This window comes from Heteronotia binoei, chromosome 5, assembly GCF_032191835.1.
Source record: "Heteronotia binoei isolate CCM8104 ecotype False Entrance Well chromosome 5, APGP_CSIRO_Hbin_v1, whole genome shotgun sequence".
In the NCBI taxonomy this organism is placed as follows: domain Eukaryota; kingdom Metazoa; phylum Chordata; class Lepidosauria; order Squamata; family Gekkonidae; genus Heteronotia; species Heteronotia binoei.
The window spans coordinates 29,875,539-29,899,626 of record NC_083227.1 but is presented as its reverse complement, the minus strand read 5'-3'; the positions used below and the strand labels follow the sequence as shown (position 1 = coordinate 29,899,626).

General features: G+C 44.6%; 2 protein-coding genes across 2 annotated transcripts in view; both read left to right on the top strand.

The window, feature by feature from the left end:
- Positions 1–24,088, top strand: part of LOC132571225 (zinc finger protein 709-like) — a 1,224,940-nt gene that overhangs the window by 253,340 nt on the left and 947,512 nt on the right. The gene's annotated exons all lie outside the window — the stretch shown is intronic.
- Positions 1,127–14,066, top strand: LOC132570995 (vomeronasal type-2 receptor 26-like). The gene is made up of 6 exons (XM_060237631.1): positions 1,127–1,356; positions 3,683–3,974; positions 5,311–6,108; positions 9,226–9,438; positions 10,126–10,252; positions 13,156–14,066. The coding sequence occupies exons 1-6, from the start codon at positions 1,127–1,129 to the stop codon at positions 14,064–14,066; spliced, it is 2,571 nt and encodes an 856-aa protein (XP_060093614.1).

Genomic DNA, 24,088 nt, shown 5'->3' with positions numbered 1-24,088 from the left:
AGTGCATGGACTCTTATCTGGGAGAACCGGGTTTGTTTACCCACTCCTCCACTTGCAGCTGCTGGAATGGCCTTGGGTCAGCCATAACTCTGGCAGAGGTTGTCCTTGAGAAGGGCAGCTGCTGTGAGAGCCCTCTCAGCCCCACCCACCTCACAGGGTGTCTGTTGTGGGGGGAGAAGATATAGGAGATTGTAAGCCGCTCTGAGTCTCTGATTCAGAGAGAAGGGGTATAAATCTGCAGTCTTCTTCTTCAGTGAAGAAAGGTTAAAGAGGTTAGGGCTCTTTAGCTTTGAAGGGGGGAAAAGACTGAGGGGAATAACATGACAGAGGTTCACAAAATTATGTGTGGGATAGAGAAGGGAGAGAAAGAAGTACTTTTCTCCCTTTCTTACAATAGAAGAACTTGTGAGCACTCAATAAAATTAAGGAGCAGTAGGCTTAGAACAGATAAAATAAGTCCTTCCTCAGCCAAAGAGTCATTCATACACGGAATTCACTGCCAAAGGAATTTACTGATTTAATATACATCATAAAGAAATTGATTCTGGCTCTTTAAAAACTCTTTATTCAGTAAAACTCAGGCCCATTTAATCTGCCTTCCTCAATGACCCATGTCAGAACATCAACTTGCTCCGCTGCATTGTTACAATCCTGTTTTCCTCAATTGTGCTCCTGTCCACGGAGCCACCAGAGAGTCCCGGATGCTGCCAAGCACCTGAATCTCGCTCCCCAATTACAATGATCAAAACCACAGTTATTATTTCTTCTGTTTCTGTGATGATTTCATCATCTTCTAGCTTAAAACTCAAGGGACTTCTCCAAAGATCACTTTGGAAAGCAATAACATAAACATCGGAATCAACATGATGTAACTCCTCACAAACATGCCCTGAAAAAACCAGTCTATAAATACCTCCTTGTGGCTTTGGCTGATATTTGGGGTGGAAGGGGCCACTATGCCAGTCTGAGGCTCAACATTCTCCCCTGAAGATCTGCAGATGTGGCTCTATCAGTCTGGCCACACTGTAGTCTCAGTTTTTCAGGAGATGCTTTTGGCTCCTTCTCATTAGCCTCACATGTAGCTCCGTGCCTCCACAAGGAAGAGACTGAAGCAAGCAGGGTCAGGATGGTGTTGCTCCTGCTCCTGCTGCTCTTGTTGCTGCTTCTGCTGCCCCACGCAGCCTATGGGGTGCTGAAGGCAAAGTGCCCACTGAATCTGAAGGAAGATCGAATAGGTGAATTAAATTATTACAGCCCTGGAGACCACATCATTAGCGGGCTCCTCTCAACAACTGGAGCGTCATTCTTACCCACGCATGTCCGTTTCTACAGGGCTCCCTACGTCTTCCTGCTCCCGTAAGAGATTACATGGTGGTGATAGATTACAGTTTCATATGTTGCAGTCCTCCCAGGGACCGTCCCTGTGTCCTGATGTCCATGTCTGGTAAATCACTGTCCTTGTGCTGTTGCTGTCCTGCCTTTGGGGACAGATTGAGTATATATACAGACACTTATTGTGGGCCCAACTGGCCATTTCAAAGCACTTCAGCTGGTGAGGTTCACCTTTAGCTGCCTGACAGAGCATAGTGGATGATTATTATCCTGAGTTTGTTTCCTCCCCCTCTTCCTAGCATAACTTTAAACTCCGGGGGGGGGGGGCAAACTGTAGCTCGGTAGCCTCATGTGGCTCTTTTGTACATATTGAGTGGCTCTCAAATCCCCCACCACCCTGTTGTTTGGCTTGGAGAAGGCATTTCTCTCCTTAAATTGCTTCTCCAAGCCATGCCAGCTGACAGATTGAAGAATACGTGTTAAGGTAAAGTTACTTTCTTCCCACCTTTCCCTCCCTCCTCTATCTATCTATCTATCTATCTATCTATCTATCTATCTATCTATCTATCTATCTATCTATCTATCTATCTATCTATCTATCTATCTATCTATCTATCTATCTATCTATCTATCTATCTATCTATCTCCTTCCTTCCTTCCTTCCTTCCTTCCTTCCTTCCTTCCTTCCTTCCTTCCTTCCTTCCTTCCTTCCCTCTTCTGTGGCTCTTCTGTTAATCAAGTTTGCCCACCCCTGACAGAAGGAAACAGACTTGTTCTTTGCTCGGTGATCAGACACAGGCAGGGCTTTGACTACTTTTTCTAAGCTTAAAATGCTGGGGGAGCTGCTTCCCCCCTCTCAGTCAGTCCCCTTCATCACTGTATACTAAGGTTGCCACATGCATTTGACCTGCAGCTGCAATATAGGAAATACAACTAATTCTTGGGGGCGGGGGGAGTAAACATTCTATAATAATTCAAATTTAATGTGAAAGAAACTGCTCTGTTCCATTTGTTAACAAACCTGGCACTTTTGGCAGGCATGGCACTGATGTGACTCTCTGTACACACACAGCCCAGTACCATCGAGGAAAATGGTACGGTCAGTGGGAAGGCTCGTGGATGGGCAGAAGAAGGGAAGACGCAGGTGGGGATGTGGACAGCCTGGAAGGAAAGCATGAGTTGGCATCCAGGCAGGGCTGTTTTTGTAGCAGGAACTCCTTTGCCTATTAGGCCACACAGCCCTGATGTAGACAATCCTCCACAAGCTTACAGGGCTCTTAGCACAGGGCCTACTGCACTAAGCTCCAGGAGGATTGGCTACATCAGGGATGTGTGACCAAATATGGAAAGGAATTCCTGCAACAAAAAAAGAGCCCTGCATCCAGGTGTAATGGCACATGCGGAAGACCTTTGTATCTCGAGGAGATAGGGATGGTGATCTACTCATTTTAGACCTGCCTATGACATCATTAAGCTAAAAGGTAAAGGCAGTCCCCTGTGCAAGCACCAGTCATTTTTCGACTCTTGGGTGACGTTGCTTTCACAACGTTTTCACAGCAGACTTTTTACGAGGTGGTTTGCCATTGCCTTCCTCAGTCACCTACACTTTTCCCCAATAATGCACTTTCAATCCACTCAATAATGCACTTTCAATCCACAATCCAACTGGATTTTGCCAGTTCACACAATAAAATCCAGTTAGAAAGCTCACTGAAAGTGGATTGAAAGTGCATTATTGAGTGTGTGTGATTGCAGTCATTGAGTAAAAAAATATTTCCTTTTGTCTGTCCAGAATCAACAGTACATTAACTTCACTGGATGTGTGGAGGTGCGTAGATATTTTGTGAGAGGAAGAAAAAGTACCCTATATCCACATTCTCCCCCCAGCTATAATTTCATGAACTTCTGTTATGTCTCCACCAATGCTTCTACTTTGTGAGCTACTGGCATTAAAGTTGTGAGCTACTGCATCAATTAGAGTGCTCTGGGGTCATCCTTCCTGAACTAAAAATGTGTGAGATGGAGGCTAAAAATCTGTGAGCTAGCTCACGCTAACTCAGTTTAGAGGGAACACTGGTCTCCACTCCAGTAATCTTTTTTTACTTCTTGCTGAAAGCTTAGAACAGGTATTATTTAGGATGGTAATATTTCATCTCTTTCCAAACAAGACAACTTCCATAGGATTTGTTAGAAAAGTCTTGTTTGCAAGCATTAGTTAGCAACCCATACCTCTTTAATTTCAGCAAGGTGGGCTTATCCAAGAAGCATCCTCTTGATTTAAAGGTGAAATCTCGGAAGCTGTTTTCATGTCATGGAGAATGATACTATTTCACTTCTATGTACGTTGCAGGCTTGAAAATTCAAAGTTCTGGCACCTCCTGTCCTTCATGTTCAGCGTTCATGAGATCAATCGGAATCCCAGGCTCTTGCCCAACATTACTCTGGGCTACAACATCTATGAGACCTTGTCCAGTGAAAGGCTGACCTACGACGCCATGTTAGATCTGACATCTGTGGAATGGAAGAACGTCCCCAACTACCACTGTGGAGGTCAGAATAATCCATTGGCTGTTCTTGAAGGAGCGACCACTGACATCTCTAACTACATTTCCAGCATATTGAGCATCTACAAAATCCCACAGGTATGAATAGGAGAAAAATCTGAAGACAATTCTTTTTTGCAGTCTCTTCAAAATAGTCAAGAAGGGGAGCAAGGAATAAAAAAAACCCAAGATTGGAGAGACTGTAGTATAATTAGAAGATGATTTGAGAGAAGCTTCTGTCCCTGTGAAGTATACATACATTTTGCAAACTATCATCTCTGCTAACAACATGGAAAGGTGCTCTCTCTCTCTCTCTCTCTCTCTGATTTTCAAGTCCTCAAATGAATTAGAGCTAAATACATTTTGAAGAGAATAGCAGTCTTCATTTCCAGAAATACACATTTCCAGAATTTTTTGCAAGTCAGTAGGTTGAAGGCATGAAGTTTTCCTAGGTCTGGTTTTATATGTTTTGTCATATTTAGGATCTATGATGGAAGTTAACGTCTCCATCAATGAGAACCTCACCCTGTTTGAAATTATTTAGATCTCTCAAAACAGTTTTAATAAAGTCCAGTTGGCCATTGTCAGGAGCGTACATAGAGACAATTGTCACACACTTACCATCCAGATCCCCTTTGACAAAAAATATATCTACCCGAAGTGTCAGATTTGGTGGAATAACATGAAAAGGACGTGTTTTTTGATATGAGGATCACAACCCCCCAAGTATCTATCTTTTTCAGTTAAAGAAGATAAAGGGAAAGGCATGTCTCCACAACAAAAGCGATAAAGATTTACTTTTTGGGAGGGAAAGAACGTGATAGACACATTGGTGTAATGATATATTAATATTCAGTCACCAATATATAAAAAAGCAAAGTTGCAAAAGATCAGGAGTGGGAGAATGCAGCAGGGAAACTATGGGGAATCTGCCAATGGGTAGCCCCATTGTTCCTGCCATGTATTCACAGCAGGAATGCTGGAGCTGCACTGTTAATTGGCATGGAGCACCTCCTTTTCCCACTTTCTCTGGCTTCTAAGAAATGTTGTGAAGACATTGCAGTTTTTGAGTAGGGTTGCCAGGTCCATCTTCTCTCCAGCAAGGAGATGTGGTGGTGGGGGATTCTGGGAGGCATCAGGAATGCAGCATCATGTAGGACACACACACTCATGATTTCCGTCTCCCATTTCCATACCTTTTAGTGGTTGGGGAGAAGTGGGCACCCTAGGTGCCTGCCCGGCAAGCTGTGAATTCACCACTTGCAGGGGAGTGGTGGCCTCCACTTGAAAAACAGGCTGGCATCTGGGTGAAGTCCAAAAACTGAGGGATACCTCACTAGCATCTGGAGACTGTCATCCCTAGTTTTTGGGTTGTGTGTAACATTTTCATCTTGAAAACATGAATCATACAGCAGGGTCTCCATTTCCTCAACAGGTCGCTTATGGATCTGATGAGCAGAAAACTGATGATAAAACTCAGTTATCAATTTTCTACCTGAGAAATGCCAAAGAGAATACTTATTTTCTGGGGGTTATCAAACTGCTCTTGCACTTCAGGTGGACATGGACTGGTCTGATTGCTTCAGACACCGAGGATGGAGTGAAGTTCACAAGTACCATGGTACCTTTGATGACCAGTAGAGGTATTTGTGTCGCCTTCTCACACAACATCGAAGGAGGGAAAGCATTTATTGCAGTGATGGTAGCAGAAGTGGAAGATATTGCTTTATCCGTGAACCTGACAAAAATTAATGTATTGGTTTTGTATGGAGACTTTACCTTCTTGTTTTTTTTCACATACATGAAGAAAGCAATTGATAACACCATGAATTCCATTGCGGGAAAAGTTTGGATCACAATGTCTTTGCAGATCATCAGTGCACATAAAGATTTGCATGGCTCGTTGTCTGTAATCCAGACAAGAAAAAGGCAAACACGTCACAACTCTGACACGCTTTTCACTCGTACAAAGCAGTTTGGGGAGAAAGCTTTTAATTGCTCATATTCCAAATATGTGCAGTCTGCGAAAGGCCGGGAGAGATGTGCCGAGAAGGATAAAATGGAAACTCCAACCCAGGATGTGCTTGAAAGAGTCCTGTATGATGGCCACGATATTTATGTTGCTCTTCAGGCTGTGGCTCGTGCCTTACAATCTGCATACAAATCCAGGAAAAGTCCACTAATGGTGGGAGGAGGAGACAAACTGGAACGTCAAAGGGTGCAGTCGTGGCAAGTATGATATGTAACACTGTCAATAATTTCATTCTGTTCTCATTTTTAATTAGTTTACATCAATTTGATTTAATTTAATTTTTTTATTTACATCCCGCCCTATCCCACAAGTAGGCTCTGGGCAGCTTACAACAGTAAAACAACATATTAAAATTAAAACCACATATCCAGATTAAAACATAAAAACAGGCACTATCAAATCAGAGGCAGCACAGAAACAATCATTCAAACACTGGCAACCATTGTTCCCTCTAAGCTGCAGAGTCTTGCGAGCCAAAATTCTACTTTGTGAGCTACTGGCATTAAATTGTGAGCTACTGGCATTAAAGTTGTGAGCTATTGCATCAATTAGTGTGCTCTGGGGTCGTCCTTCCTGAGCTAAGACAAAAATGTGTGAGCTGGAGGCTAAAAATCTGTGAGCTAGCTCGTGCTAACTCAGCTTAGAGGGAACACTGCTGGCAACAAACCACACAACAGCATGTAGATTGGTAGCTAACCACGCAACGTAAGCACCATGATGATAACATGCTGGGGAAAGCGGTGACTTTAAAAGGACACCCGCTGGCTCTGTTAAAAGCCTGGTGGAAGAGCTCCATCTTGCAGGCCCTGTGGAACCTGGATTAGTTAATAAGGGATTTATATACAGTTCTGAACTGAGGGGCTCGGGCTAGCCTGATCTTGTCAGATCTCGGAAGTTAAGCAGGGTCAGCCCAGGTTAGTATCTGCATGGGAGGTCATGAAGGAATTTCAGAGTTGCTACACAGAGACAGGCTATCACAAGCCACCTCTGAATGTTTCTTGTTTGAAACCCTATATGATCACCATACAGAGGCTGTGACTTCATGGCACTTTTGTTACCCAGGGGCGCTGCCTACACCTGGGGGAAAAAGGTAAATGTAGTCCCCTGTGCAAGCACCAGTGGGTTTCGACTCTGAGGTGATGTTGCTTTCACCATGTTTTAATGGCAGACTTTTTACGGGGTGGTTTGCCATTGCCTTCCCCGGTCATTACACTATCCCCCCAGCAAGCTGGGTACTTCAGAAGGATGGAAGGCTGAGTCAATCGCGCCGGCTACCTGAACCCAGCTTCTGCTGGGATCGAACTCAGGTCATGAGCAGAGGGCTCTGACTGCAGTACTGCATTTACCACTCTGCTTAGTGGGGAAGCACCCCACTAAGAGATGGGTTCTCCCAGTCTTTCAGTCTGAACCATGGTTCATTGAGAAAAACAGATCAAGAGAGAGAAGCCATGCCGGAATGGAAATACAGCATGTAAACAGTGCTTGTGGTTCAGTAGAATAGCAGCAGCCCCAGTCTAAATTTCCTTCCTCCACCCAGCAATGAAATATGTAGAAACAAAGGGGTCTCAGGTAAAGTATTGCTCATTTCTTAATCTCTGGCTAGCAACTAATGGCTAATCTTCTCTACCTTCTTGCTCCAACTCAGCACCTTTTGTGTTACCTCTATGCTAATGCAGACCACATTGCACAAATCTTTTTGTTTCAGTCCTGACTCTTCCTTAGAGTATCGAAAACAGATTGATACCAAACATTAAGCCCATCATGGCCCATCAGGACAAACATTAGGGGTCATTCTCACCTTCTGTCCTGAACTTGGAATCTATTCAGATACTCAAGAAAGAACCACCAATGACTATTAAGAGTCATCATAACTCCCAAAGTGGTCTCCACACCTCCAAATACTATAAAACATGAGTGCAAACCACACCTCCCTGTTCAATCTGGGCACATAGACAGGTTGTCCCACCATTACTCTAAATAATGGGCCTCTCAGATGTAGCATGATGGTTGTGCATGTCCCCATCTTTAATTTCTAAATGGACGTCTTCACATCAGGACTGGTAGTATTGCCTTTATAATAAACCCTAAATGTCCCTATCTCTCACCTCTATTTTCCTAGCTCCTTGGTTGTGTGTATATGCTGACTGTTTTATGTGTGATGGTGTTTTTACATATTTTTCTTAGTAAACATTTTTAAAACTATTTTAACTCTGGAGTCTTCCTTTCGATACTGGACTTTTGTATTATTGGTGGAAAGATCCCTGGTCCCAAAAATAGCTCTACCTAGGTCAACCTCTTGCTAATTCCCCCATCAAAAAGAGGAGAACCCCAACATTTCTAGTAACACTTTCCATTTGTATACATTTGTATACTTGGCTTGGCCTGTGTCTCAATGGAAATGCTAAGTTGGTTGAAATCATGGATGATTGCGAATATACTAATAAGCTGAAAGTGTGCACATTTAGGAGTGCCTTTATGAGTGCTATAGCGGCGCAGAGTGGTAAAGCAGCAGTACTATAGTACTGTGGTCTGAACTCTCTGCTCATGACCTGAGTTCGATTCCGGCAGAAGCTGGATTCAGGTAGCCGGCCCAAGGTTGACTCAGCCTTGCATCCTTCCGAGGTCGGTCAAATGAGTACCCAGCTTGCTTCTCATCACTGCCTGGGGCTACTCTGTGTCTGTTTGGATCAACTTCTTCCTAGGCTCTGCCACTGCACAAAGACTCCATAGTCAGGTTTTCCCAGGACTAACTTCAGGAGTGGCACGGTCTGTAGCAGATACTACAGCCCAGTCTTTGTCAATTGTCTTCTGATGGTGACAGCCCAATATGGTTTGATGCGTGAAACAGAAAACAGTTGAAATTTAATTTTTAATTCAATGGTCCATTGTATGCTTGCCTATCCTGCTGAAGGAACCTTGGGAGCTTCGTGAATATGTGGGGGGAAGGGGAGTGGCTAAAACACAGTGAGTCTTTGGGCATGTGTGTGCTAGGGTCTTTAATCTCCTGAGATTATCCAAACAGGCCAGGCTAAAATATAGAACATTTGCATTTGTTTATTCATATCTTGGTTTATTCCCTAGTTGGGACTCAAACTGGCTTTTGTATGTCATTCCACTCACTGCAATTGTCTCACGAAAATGGGTCTCTGAGTTAGGCCAGGTTGAGAGTTCGTGATGGGCTGAAGGTCACTCAGTGAGCTTCCATGGTAGACATTGGGATTTGAACCTGGGTTCCAGTCTGCCATTCTATCCACAGCACCCCACTGGCTCTCAGAAACAGCCTGGTTTCAAAAAGTTGTGTATTCTTTGTCATTCCAGCTTTATCCTTTCCTGAGGAACCTCCAATTTTACAATACTTCTGTGGAGGGGAACAGGGACCCAGAAGAAGACCTTGACATTGTAAATTGGGTGGTGTTTGCCAACAAATCCTGTGGTGGAGTAAAAGTTGGCAGTATAGAGAAACCAGCATCCACATCTTTGAAGGTCTCCATTGATCTCGATGCCATAGTGTGGCCCCGTGGGTATAATCAGGTGGGTAACCCATTCATTCATCCTATCAATGTTATGAACTTGGATTATTTTGTTATTGTTCTCATTGTTCTCATTAGTTTTGGCTTGGGTTTTTAAAATGCTTGTCAGCTGCCTCAAGCAGGTCAGGAATGGTGGCATCCAATTTTTCTAAATACATGTAGACTGCTATTTCCTTCAAAATGTATTTAGCTCTAATTCATTTGGGGACTTGAAAATCAGAAAATATATGACTCCTACTTTAATGGGTTCAATTCTTGATGGAAGTGGCCACTTGGGACCACAATAACAGGGGCATTCATTTTACCAGTGTGCCCCCTGTTGGATTATTTGACTGTCCCATCCTTTCTCTGAAACAATCTTGATTTTGGGAGAATACAGAAGGGAAGAATGTATCTGGAGAGGTCCAGCTGCATTCTTCCCTCCTGTGTGCCCCTAATATCAAGATTGTTTCAGAGGGTAGCCATGTTGGTCTCTCGGAAGAGAGGTTGATTAAAGAGGAGGTAGAAGAAGACATTAAATTTATACCCCACCTTTCACTCAGAATCTCAGAGTGGTTTACAATCTCCTTTCCCTTCCTCTCTCCCAAAAAGATATGTTGAGTTCATTATAAGATTAAGATATGTGGCCATAGATAAAACTACTGCTGAACTTTTTCTTTTCTTGACTGCCCTTTGGCTTTCTGACTAGACCCTGCCCCAATCCAGGTGTACCAAGAGCTGTTCACCAGGATCCATGAAACTGATTGTGAAAGAAAAGCCGGTGTGCTGCTACGCTTGTGTTCCATGTAAGGAAGGAACCATTTCTGTTCAGGAAGGTAGGATGAGCCACAGGGGAAAGGTGGGCCTGGGGAAGGAGTCCAAGATTTCATTCAGGTGCTGTGATTGGTTTACACTTTTTTTTTGGAATGTTCTTGATTTGTAGAAATGAATCCCCATAACAGCTTTTAACAAAGAGAGTTGAAAGATATCACCTCACGAGATGGCAGGAAGCAAAAGCGGTGACCACAGAGGGGTGTCTATTCTAACTGTGCTCTGTTTATGCTTAAATCATACTTAAGAACATAAGAACATAAAAGAAGCCATGTTGGATCAGGCCAATGGCCCATCTAGTCCAACACTCTGTGTCACACAGTGGCCAAAAAAACAGACGCCATCAGGAGGTCCATCTGTTGGGCCAGGACACTAGAAGACCTCCCACTGTGCCCCCCCAAGAACCAAGAATACAGAGATTCATTGCCCCAGACAGAGAGTTCCAACAATACGCTGAGGCTAATAGCCACTGATGGAACTACTTAATCCCTTGTGTGAACAAATTTGCCTGTAAATCCTTTTCCTTCAATTCTGCTAGAGTTGCCAGCCCCCTCTGGTGGTCTGGTCATTGGGGGATTTGACAGCAGAAAGCAGAAGGCCCAGACCATATAGCCAGTGCACATAGGAAGTGACATCATCACACCAGCGACATCTGGGCAATATGCTATTATTTCATTAAAAAAAACCATGGTAGAAAGATTGTTTACCATGGAGTTTTTAATCAAATACCAGAGCATTGCTTTGTGATGACTTCCTTTGCAACACCAGGAATGTGGTCTAGACTTTTTCTCCTAGTAAGTCCCCCCATCCTCCTCTGGGGGATTTCCAGGAGGGAATTTGCAACCCTAATTCTGATTGGCACTTAGACAGATGTCATTCCTGGTTTTTGAACAAGACCTCCCCTTTAATGGATGGTGCTAAGGACTGTACCTGACATTTCGTGCAGCATACAGCATGTCCTCTAGTTCTGAATTCTCCATCTCTGATTACATGTTACCAGTTCAGGATTCCCATCTTAGTCTTCATGTCCTAAGGTGATGTCATGTGGTACCTGACATCATCTCGGAGATGGCTTCCATGATTTTCTGCTTTGTCCGCTTTAAAGAATTCTGCCACCCATTTTTTTTCTTTCGAGATCGACCTCCGTTTGTTTTTTGTTTGCTGTCCCATTGAAATAATTCCCAAAGCCTGAGTTTGGTGAGAGTATAAACATGATGTAGCGGGGGTTGTTCAGGAGTGCCTTCAAGTTGCGTCCGCCATGTACCAGCGACGCTCAAGACCTCCCCTTTAATGGATGGTGCTAAGGACTGAACCTGACATTTCCTGCAACATACAGCATGTCCTCTAGTTCTGAATTCTCCATCTCTGATTACATGTTACCAGTTCAGGATTCCCATCTTAGTCTTCTCCGGCTCCTCTATTATGCTTAGGGATTAGAACGTGCTTTTATGTTTGGGGATCAGAACATGTTTTTATGCTTATGTTTGGGGATTAGAACTTGTTTAGAAGTTTTAAAGAACATATATTTTATGAAAGACTAGTAGACCTGAGTATTTGTTAGCCAAATTGCTCTCGAATGATGTATGGGGGAATTAATTTAGGCGGGCAAATGTGGCAAATGCATGGGGGTCAATAACCTGTGTATACAGGAGTCAGTCTACCCAGGAGTTCTCTTGAAGTAACAAGTAGATTGTGAAAACTAAAAAATGGGGTTTTATTAGAAAAATAGTTCAAGCATACAAGAAAAATGAATCACACAACAATCACATAGTCCTAGGAAAATAAAGAGGGGAAATTGGATAGGGAAACATATAGGAAATAAACATAGATAGGGCGATACTTTACCAGTCTTGAAGAAGAACAGTCCAATAGTGAAGACAATAAGGGAAGGGGGAGCAAGAAACAACCAGCATATCTCGCTATAATGGGTCCAGTACTGATCAGGTATTTGGGGGTGGCTCAGACAGCAAGGTTAGGGGCACTGTCAGAGACACATTGGAATGGCCAAAAACCGGCCTTCTAATAGCCAAATTCATGTCCTAAGGTGATGTCATGTGGTACCTGACATCACCTCGGAGATGGCTTCCATGATTTTGACAAAAGGAGTAATGGGCAAGGATGGTTTTACTTAGGACAAACCATTGCTAAAACAAAAAAATATGAGTGGTCAATCTAGTATCTAAGTATTATGACACTGTAGCGAACACAATGGAAGAGGTCTTTGAGATAAGATGAGACAGTTGACAGATGCTCATCTTTAACCATGTTCTATTGTGTAACAACGCTTGCCTCGATGATTGGCAGGAAGAATAGTTTGTTAGGTGTGAAGACGTTGCAGCAAGTCTATTGTTGACTTTAGGCTTCTTCATTTACATCTTTAAAGCATGCCTGGTTCCTGGAATGCAACATGTGGCTCACACATCTCTGTATGGCTCTTTGCGGGAACTGGAATTGTTTTAGAACATTTCAGAAGCATGGCTTCAGTTAGGGCTGCTTTTAGTGCTGTCTTCTGGAGTGCAGCTGTGGTTTACAGGGCTGGGCAGCTCATTTGGGAAGCGCAGTACAGAGTCCTCTTTGCAGGGCAGGCATAAACAGTCACACAATAGCAGGCACAGGCAGGAAGCTAGAGCCTGGATGGAAACACTGCTGCATAGTCTATACAGGGAAAATGTCCATATTGAGCTGGCACAAGGGCCAAATGCTTATAGTCCAACACAGCTGAGTGTCCATAAAGCAGGAGGTGTATGAGTTTTAGGTTATTAGTGTCCATTACATCTGCAAATCCATGTGGGCCTGGCATCAGAGACGGAGCACTATAGTCCACAATGGAGAAAGTGGAGGCCCAAGGCTAACGTTATATGTGAAAGGTAGCTTCTAGTGATACTTGACTCACTTTTGGCCTTTCCAGATTCAGACCGCTGCAACAAGTGTCCAGAAGATCAGTATCCGAACAAGGACCGGACTCAATGTGTCCCCAAGGCTATAACTTTCCTGTCCTATCAGGAACCTTTGGGGATCAGCTTGGTTTTCTTTGCCCTGCTGTTGGTCATAACTACATGTTTTGTGCTGGGAATCTTCATCAAATACCTGGATACTCCAATAGTCAAAGCCAACAACCGGGACCTCACCTACGTTCTCCTCATCTCCCTCCTGCTTTCCTTTCTGTCCTCCCTTCTATTCATTGGGCAGCCAAGGAAGGTGACCTGCCTTCTCCGACAAACCACCTTCAGCATCATCTTCTCGGTTGCTGTCTCTTCTGTGTTGGCCAAAACCATCACTGTGGTGGTGGCCTTCATGGCGACTAAGCCGGGAAACAGGATGAGGAAATGGCTGGGGAAGAGCTTGGCAAACTCCATTGTTCTTTCTTGTTCTGTTGTGCAAGTCGGCCTGTGCGTCATCTGGCTTGGGATCTCTCCCCCCTTCCCAGACTCTGACATGCACTCCCAGCCTGGTCAGATCACCCTGCAATGCAATGAAGGGTCTCTGGCCATGTTTTATGGTGCCCTGGGCTACATGGGCTTCCTGGCAGCCATCTCCTTTGTGGTGGCTTTCCTGGCCAGGAAGCTTCCAGGGGCCTTCAATGAAGCCAAGCTGATCACCTTCAGCATGCTGGTCTTTTGCAGTGTTTGGGTGTCCTTTGTGCCCACCTACCTGAGCACGAAGGGGAAATACATGGTAGCCGTGCAGATCTTCTCCATCTTGGCTTCCAGTACTGGATTACTGGGCTGCATCTTCTTCCTCAAATGCTACATTATTATAGTGAGGCCTGATTTGAATACCAAGGAGCATCTAATGATGAAATCTGAGGATGGCATCTGAGGATGGCATCTTCCGTATAATTTTAAAATTATTTTTTTTCTCTACTGTGTCCTGCATAGCAGTTATGAAACCCATGTAGCTGACAGTGAAACCGTGAACAACAGATGCTGCTATAACAAATCACTTCCCCCCCCCCTTTCATCACAAAAGTAACTGGCCAAGGATGGAAATGCAGAATGAGCTCATGCTTTCCCCTTTCAAACTTTGCTCTCCTGTCTACTGTACTTCCTGTCTTTAAAGGCCAGCTTCCTAGTGGAAATAATATCTGCAAGGAAGATTGATCCAAATGGACAGCCTTGTTAGTCAGAAGCATTAGGACAAATTTTGAGTCCAACTGCACCTTTAAAACCACCAAGGGTTTATTCGAAGTGTGAGCTTTCGTGAGCATGCCCAGTTCCTCATATACTTCCTCTGAGGAAGTGTGTGTGTGTGCACATGAAAGCTCACACCATGCATTAACCTTTGTTGGTCTTAAAAGTGCAACTGGGCTCAAAATTTGTTCATCTGCAAGGAAGGTTAGTGAACTGGCTGTTCTTTTGCTATGGAGCAGATGGTCTCAGAACCTACCAGGGGTGGGGCGATCCTGGATTTGGTCCTAAGTAATGCCCAAGACTTGGTGATGAGATGTAAAAGTGATTGCGCCACTTGGGAGCAGTGACCATAATGTTATTGATTTCACCGTTTGTATAAATAGGGAGTTGTCAAAAAAGACCGCCACAACCACGTTGAACTTTAAAAGGGGTAAATACACTGAGATGAGGAGGCATGTGAGGAGGGAACTGAAAGGAAAGGTACATACGGTCAAAACCCTTGGGGAAGCTTGGACACTATTTAAAACTATAATCCTAGAAGCTCAGATAAAATACATACCACAAGTTAGGAAAGGCACAAACAGGCATAAGAAAAGGCCTGCATGGTTAACAAAGTAAGTAATGGAAACTGTAAAAGGTAAGAAGGACTCCTTTAAGCGGTGGAAAACCAGTCCAAGTGAGATTAGTAAAAGGGAACACAGGCTGTGGCAAATCAAATGCAAGACTGTGATCAGGCAGGCCAAAAGGGACTATGAGGAGCATATTGCAAAAAACATAAAGACCAACAATAAAAATTTCTTCAAATATATTAGAAGTAGGAAACCAGCCAGGGAGGCAGTGGGGCCCTTGGATGACCATGGGGTAAAAGGATTACTGAAGGAGGATAGGGAAATGGCTGAGAAGCTAAATGAATATTTTGCCTCCGTCTTCACTGTGGAAGACGAGAACTTTTTGCCCGCCACAGAACCACTAATTTTGGAAGGGGTGTTGAAAGACCTGAGTCAGATTGAGGTGACAAAAGAGGAGGTCCTACAACTGATAGACAAATTAAAAACTAATAAGTCACCGGGTCCAGATGGCATACATCCGAGAGTTCTGAAAGAACTCAAAGTTGAACTTGTGGATCTTCTAACAAAAATCTGTAATCTTTCATTGAAATCTGCCTCCGTTCCTGAGGACTGGAAGGTAGCAAATGTCACCCCCATCTTTAAAAAGGGTTCCAGAGGAGATCCAGGAAATTACAGGCCAGTCAGTCTGACTTCAATACCGGGAAAGTTGGTAGAAACCATTATCAAGGACAGAATGAGTAGGCACATTGATGAACACGGGTTATTGAGGAAGACTCAGCATGGGTTCTGCAAGGGAAGATCTTGCCTCACTAACCTGTTACATTTCTTTGAGGGGGTGAACCAACATGTGGACAAAGGAGACCTGATAGATGTTGTTTACCTTGGCTTCCAGAAAGCTTTTGATAAAGTTCCTCATCAAAGGCTCCTTAGAAAGCTTGAGAGTCGTGGAGTAAAAGGACAGGTCCTCTTGTGGATCAAAAACTGGCTGAGTAATAGGAAGCAGAGAGTGAGTATAAATGTGCAGTCTTCGCAGTGGAGGACGGTAAGCAATGGGGTGCCGCAGGGCTCGGTACTGGGTCCCATGCTCTTTAACTTTTTCATAAATGATTTAGAGTTGGGAGTGAGCAGTGAAGTGGCCAAGTTTGAGGATGACACTAAATTGTTCAGGGTGGTGAGAACCAGAGAGGATTGTGAGGAACTCCATAGGGATCTGTTGAGGCTGGGTGAGTGGGCGTCAACGTGGCAGATGCGGTTCAATGTGGCCAAGTGCAAAGTAATGCACATTGGGGCCAAGAATCCCAGCTACAAATACAAGTTGATGGGGTGTGAACTGGCAGAGACTGACCAAGAGAGAGATCTTGGGGTCGTGGTAGATAACTCACTGAAAATGTCAAGACAGTGTGCGATTGCAATAAAAAAGGCCAACGTCATGCTGGGAATTATTAGGAAGGGAATTGAAAACAAATCAGCCGGTATCATAATGCCCCTGTATAAATCGATGGTGCGGTCTCATTTGGAGTACTATGTGTAATTCTGGTCGCCGTGTCGATGCGCGTAGAGAGACCCAGAGGGTGATGCTTAGCGACGCAAGAATGAAGGCTGTACACAGTAGCTGTAAAACCACTATATACATTTATTTACACCAACTCACTCTCCTGACTGACAATATGCTCCGCTGCAACTCCAACTCCATAAACCCACAATCACCACTGTTACTCTGTACATTTATACATGGGACAGCCAATCAGCAACTTGCTGTGTCATGCTGACTCTGCTGGCTGATGTAAGACTTCTGGCAGCCAGCCACCTGCTGTCAGGTAGATCATCTAAGCCTCTAGGTCTACTTTCTGTTTTGCAGCACATGCTATAAGCTGTCTGTTTACACATAATAGTGACACCCCTCCTCAGGTTATAGCGGTGCTGACATCCATCCATCACAACATTGCTTATACATATTGATTATTTCTTCATCAATAAATAGATTACGTAGCTTTCAATATATACATTACAGTTCAGTTACTGTCACAGTTCAGTTACTTCCATTCCTCCTGGACACACACACATTTTTCTCCGCTTGCCAATTAACCTTCAAGCACATTGTTATCAGTTGGCACTCTGCCCAGACTGACCATATCTCCTCAGTTGGCTCTCTGCCCAGACTGAGCACTTGCCTTATCTTTTTTGCTGGCTTGTTTCCCAGACTTGTTAGTAACACACAGTACCGTATCATTTCAATACAAGCGCACATATTTTTCAATTCACATTTGCTTACAGACTTGTTACAGATTTCAGGTTTTTCTCACATTGCATAACATTTGCAGTTTTTTAGAAATTGTTACATCTCAGTCCAGTTTTACAATAGTCACATAGTTTAGTTACATAGTTTTCAAACAGTAGGTTTGTTTAACGTTACAGCATTGTCTCTACATTCCAGCACTTTATTCATTGTACATTGCACCCTTCTTAATTCAGTTATTGCTTACAGCCTTGCCTTTCAGGCTTTGCTCAGGTGTCTCCTTCCTCTCCAAGAGACATCTCATTCAACAGTTCTAACACACTGGGATATGATTTAGGATGGTCATCATATACATAAGTATATCCTCCTTCTTCCCTAGTGAAGGAAGTATCCACATGTACCTCTGGTGCACTTACACAGCCTTTTGGCTTTCCATCTGGCAAACTGTTTCCCTTGCCCAGATAATTCACATCAGTGTCAAAACCATATCTTTTTGGTGGCACACCCTTATTTTCTCTTGCAGAGACTCTGACCGGCTCCCTTTTAACCGCCTCAGAAGTCTCTTGCTGTTTACTGCTGCCTGCTAAACTGCCCATACTGTCGTCCTCCTGCTTCAGTGAGCTTTCTGGCTTTTGCCCCTCCTCACTCCTTAAAGACAGTTGCAGTTTATTTTCCCCAGGCATTTCATTGGCATGAATCTTTGACCAGTTTTCATCCTCGCAAAACGAGGCAGACCTACTCAGCCTAATTAAGTCATTATTGTCCACAAACCTCCAGGATTTCATGCCATTTTGGTACCCTATAAACACAAGCTTTCTGGCTTTGGGACCTCCCTTTCTCCTCTTATCCAGAGGGATGTTCACCCAAGCCTTTGAGCCAAATATCCTGAGGTGATCTAGGGATGGCTTTCTCCCATACAGGACCCTGTAGGGTATATCGTTTATAGCCTCTGTCCACAAACGGTTGGAAATATATCAGGACGCCTTTAAGGCTTCACCCCAGTATGCCTGCCTTAAACCACTATCTTGCAACAAAGCATGGCAAATACCCTGGAGTACTCCACCTCTCCGTTCCACAATCCCGTTTTCCCACGGAGAGGAAACATTGGCCACCCTGTGCTCTATGCCTTCTTGCCTCAAATAGTTGGCAAACTCTTTATTCAGGAACTCACCCCCCTGGTCAGTCTGAATTGAGGCAATCTTAGCATTCAGCTGTTTCTGCACTCTCCTAGCCCAGTATTTGAAGGTGGCACAGACATCGCTTTTGTGTTTAATGGCATATACCCACGCAAACCTGCTGTGGTCATCGACCAAAATTAAGCCAAACCTATTTTTAGAAACACTGGGTGCATACGTCCCCACCAGGTCGGCATGTATTAACTGGAGTGGTCTCTCCGACACACGTACACTCCTTCTGGTCGATGGAACTGCCCTTGATTTGGCTTCTTTACATACATTGCAATCTAAAAAGGCATTGCATTTGTCAACCTTCACTCCCTCTAGTATTTCTAGAGTTTTGTTTATTGTATTGTAGCTGGCGTGACCCAGCCTTCTATGAAGCCTATGAATGCACTTGTTGTGTGGCTGTCTATTCCATACAGTATGAGCTTTTCCCACATTTTGCATGAGCTCATACACATTGGCTCTTAGAGTGCCTTTAGCCAGCTGTTTACCCTGTTTCAAAATTGCACAGCCCTGCTTATCAAATACTACGGTAAACCCAGCTTTTGCCAGAACAGAGACACTTAACAAGTTAGTTTCTAGCTCGGGCACACATAGCACATTTTCAAACCTGTGTTTAAGTCCCGGAAAATAGACCGTGCCTTGGCAAAGAACACTAGCTTGTCTCCCATCAGCTAAGCTGACAGTCTTCTGCTCCGCTGGCTTGCAGTCTTGCAGCTCTTCTTCACAGCAGCAGAATATCTGAGTAGCCCCAGAATCCACAACCCAAGGCTGACTCTGCAGTCCCGGACCAGTTCTTACTAGAGTCACCTGGGGAGTCCTTGAAGACTGCTGCCGGCTCTTTCTCTGCTGCTGCTGAGGACAAAATCTTTGTAAATGTCCGAGCTGATTACACCGATAGCAGCGCCTCCTCCGCACCTGCAAGGCTTTTTCCTCCTCTTTAGCTTGCCAGCTGGAACCAGCCCCGTAAGACCTCGGCTTGTCTTCTGCCTTGGCTCGAGTCTGCTCTCTCTTGCTTTCCAGCTGCCTCTGCTCATCAGCCAGGAGTTTGCCGGTCACATAAGGCACAGTTAGCTTGTCAGCATCCTGCCCTTCAAATGCTAACACCAGCATGTCATATCTCTCATCCAGAGAGCTCAACAAGATGTACACCTTATCTTCCTCAGCCACAGCCTTCCCTCTTGCTTCAAGGTCTTGGAAACAATTAGACATACCGTCGAGGTGGTCCCTCATCGACTCCAAGGCCAGCATACATTTCCTGTAGAGCCTCCTCCATAGGGATATCAGCGTGCCGGCTGACTTTTGCACATACACAGCCTTGAGAGCTTCCCAAGCCTCCTTTGCTTTCTGGTGCCCACGGACATGCACCAGCTGGTCGTCTGCAACACTTAGGATGATGTTGGCTAGAGCTTTTTGATCCTTGACGGCCTCTGCCGCTGTGGGATTAGCTGGAGGAGCTGACACACAGTCCCAAAGCCCCTCTTTCTTCAGGAAATGCTCTAACCTCAGCGAGCAGGTGTTGTAGTTGGTAGTGGTGAGCTTATCCACCAGCACTGTAGCTGCTGCTGTAGCCATCCTGCTCAGACTCCTCTCAGCCACTGCTGGTCTCACCTTTTAGGCAGCCTCTGGAGCAAGTCAGCGTCCTTTCTCTACCACCTCTCTCTCAGGTCTCAGGTTCTAGGTGCAGCGGAAGCGTGCTGGGCCCACAACCCTGTCGATGCGCGTAGAGAGACCCAGAGGGTGATGCTTAGCGACGCAAGAATGAAGGCTGTACACAGTAGCTGTAAAACCACTATATACATTTATTTACACCAACTCACTCTCCTGACTGACAATATGCTCCGCTGCAACTCCAACTCCATAAACCCACAATCACCACTGTTACTCTGTACATTTATACATGGGACAGCCAATCAGCAACTTGCTGTGTCATGCTGACTCTGCTGGCTGATGTAAGACTTCTGGCAGCCAGCCACCTGCTGTCAGGTAGATCATCTAAGCCTCTAGGTCTACTTTCTGTTTTGCAGCACATGCTATAAGCTGTCTGTTTGCACATAATAGTGACACGCCGCACCTCAAAAAGGATATTATAGCATTGGAGAAAGTCCAGAAAAGGGCAACTAGAATGATTAAAGGGCTGGAGCACTTTCCCTATGAAGAAAGGTTGAAACACTTGGGACTCTTTAGCTTGGAGAAACGTCGACTGCGGGGTGACATGATAGAGGTTTACAAGATAATGCATGGGATGGAGAAAGTAGAGAAAGAAGTACTTTTCTCCCTTTCTCACAATACAAGAACTCGTGGGCATTCGATGAAATTGCTGAGCAGACAGGTTAAAACGGATAAAAGGAAGTACTTCTTCACCCAAAGGGTGATTAACATGTGGAATTCACTGCCACAGGAGGTGGTGGCGGCCACAAGTATAGCCACCTTCAAGAGGGGTTTAGATTAAAATATGGAGCACAAGTCCATCAGTGGCTATTAGCCACAGTGTGTGTGTATATATAATTTTTTTTTTGCCACTGTGTGACACAGAGTTTTGGACTGGATGGGCCGTTGGCGTGATCCAACATGGCTTCTCTTATGTTCTTATGAGTAGAGCCAATAGGAAAGCCAAAGTTTGCAGAAGATACTGGAGAAGCAGCAGAGATGTATCTCCGTCTGAGGCAAGTTCGTTTTGGCAGTTGGGGGAGCATCTCACAGTCTCCAGTGGGTGGGTGACACTGAGTAGAGCCAATAGGAAAGCCAATCTGGTGACGGAGGCTTCATTATGCAATTGCTGATGCAGTGTAGTCTTACCCAGTCCCAACGAATGAGGGAGCTGGGATTTCCCGACATGAAACCTATTTTATGTCTATAGATGTTGTGAGTCATCCCGATCCCTCTTGTCGGGAAGGGCGGGATACAAATGGAATAAACTAAATTAAACTAAAGAGCTTAAGGTGGTGTACACTACTGTTTACCATTCTAGCCCCATAACAACACTGTGAGGTAGGTTAGACTAAACAAGTAGCCCAGGGTGGTCCTGGGAGCTTCACAACAGAAGCGGAAAAATCAGCATGGATTCTGAAAGGAAAGTTGTTCAGGGTGGTGAGAACCAGGGAAAACTGTAAGGAGCTCCAGGGTGATCTTTTGAGTCTGGGCAAGCAGGTTATCAACATGGCAAATTATGTTCCAAGTGGGCAGGTTATGTAATGCACACTGGACCTTAAAATCCTAACTATGAATGTACGTTGATGGATTCTGAAAATTGACCGAGAGAGACATCTTCAAGTCATGGTAGATAACTCCCTGAAAATGTCAACTCAGTGTGTGACTGCATAGACTGCTGGGGATTATTAGGAGGGGGAATGAAAACATATCAGCCAGTAGGACTTTCCTTGAAGAAAAAGCCCAGCAGGAAGTCATTTGCATATTAGACCTCACCTCCTGATGCCAAACCAGCTGGAACTGCGTTCCTGTGCAGTCCTGCTTAAAAAAAGCCCTGTCAGTCAATATCATAACGGCCCTTTACAAATCTATGATGCTGCCTCATTTGGAATACTGTGAACAAATCTGGTCACCTCACCTCAAAAAAGACTTGGAAAAGATGCAGAAATGGGTAACTAAAAAGATTAAGGGGATGGAACACCTTCTCAGGAGAGCCAGTTTGGTGTAGTGGTTAAGTTCACGGACTCTTATCTGGGAGAACCGGGTTTGTTTCCCCACTCTTCCACTTGCAGCTGCTGGAATGGCCTTGGGTCAGCCATAACTCTGGCAGAGGTTGTCCTTGAAAAGGGCAGCTGCTGTGAGAGCCCTCTCAGCCCCACCCATCTCACAGGGTGTCTGTTGTTGGGGGAGAATATATAGGAGATTGTAAGCTACTCTGAGTCTCTGATTCAGAGAGAAGGGTGGGGTATAAATCTGCAGTCTTCTTCTTCAGTGAAGAAAGGTTAAAGAGGTTAGGGCTCGTCAGCTTTGAAGGGGGGAAAAGATTGAGGGGAATAACATGACAGAGGTTCACAAAATTATGTGTGGGATAGAGAAGGGAGAGAAAGAAGTACTTCTCTCCCTTTCTTACAATAGAAGAACTTGTGAGCACTCAATAAAATCAAGGAGCAGTAGGCTTAGAACAGATAAAGTAACTCCTTCCTCAGCCAAAGAGTCATTCATACACGGAATTCACTGCCAAAGGAATTTACTGATTTAATATACATCATAAAGAAATTGATTCTGGCTCTTTAAAAACTCTTTATTCAGTAAAACTCAGGCCCATTTAATCTGCCTTCCTCAATGACCCACGTCAGAACATCAACCTGCTCCGGTGCATTGTTACAATCCTGTTTTCCTCAACTGTGCTCCTGTCCACGGAGCCACCAGAGAGTCCTGGATGCTGCCAAGCACCTGAATCTCGCTCCCCAATTACAATGATCAAAACCACAGTTATTATTTCTTCTGTTTCTGTGATGATTTCATCATCTTCTGGCTTAAAACTCAAGGGACTTCTCCAAAGATCACTTTGGAAAGCAATAACATAAACATCGGAATCAACATGATGTAACTCCTCACAAACATGCCCTGAAAAAGCCAGTCTATAAATACCTCCTTGTGGCTGAGGCTGATATTTGGGGCGGAAGGGGCCACTATGCCAGTCTGAGGCTCAACATTCTCCCCTGAAGATCTGCAGATGTGTGGCTCTGTCAGTCCGGCCACACTGTAGTCTCACTTTTTCAGGAGGTGCTTTTGGCTCCTTCTCATCAGCCTCACACGTAGCTCCGTGCCTCCACAAGGAAGAGGCTGAAGCAAGCAGGGTCAGGATGGCGTTGCTCCTGCTGCTGCTCTTGTTGCTGCTTCTGCTGCCCCACGCAGCCTATGGGGTGCTGAAGGCAAAATGCCCACTGAATCTGAAGGAAGATCGAATAGGTGAATTAAATTATTACAGCCCTGGAGACCACATCATTAGCGGGCTCCTCTCAACAACTGGAGCGTCATTCTTACCCACGCATGTCCGTTTCTACAGGGCTCCCTACGTCTTCCCGCTCCCGTAAGAGATTACATGGTGGTGATAGATTACAGTTTCATATGTTGCAGTCCTCCCAGGGACCGTCCCTGTGTCCTGATGTCCATGTCTGGTAAATCACTGTCCTTGTGCTGTCGCTGTCCTGCCTTTGGGGACAGATTGAGTATATATACAGACACTTATTGAGGGCCCAACTGGCCATTTCAAAGCACTTCAGCTGGTGAGGTTCACCTTTAGCTGCCTGACAGAGCATAGTGGGTGATTATTATCCTGAGTTTGTTTCCCCCCCCCTCTTTCTAGCATAACTTTAAACTGGGGGGGGGGCAAACTGTGGCTCGGGAGCCTCATGTGGCTCTTTTGTACATATTGTGTGGCTCTCAAATCCCCCACCACCCTATTGTTTGGCTTGGAGAAGGCATTTGTCTCCTTAAATTGCTTCTCCAAGCCATGCCAGCTGACAGATTGAAGAATGCGTGTTAAGGTAAAGTTCCTTTCTTCCCACCTTTCCCTCCCTCCCTCCTATATCTATCTATCTATCTATCTATCTATCTATCTATCTATCTATCTATCTATCTATCTATCTATCTATCTATCTATCTATCTATCATCTATCTATCATCTATCTATCTATCTATCTATCTATCTATCTATCTATCTATCTATCTATCTATCTATCTATCTATCTATCTATCTATCACTTTCCTTCCTTCCTTCCTTCCTTCCTTC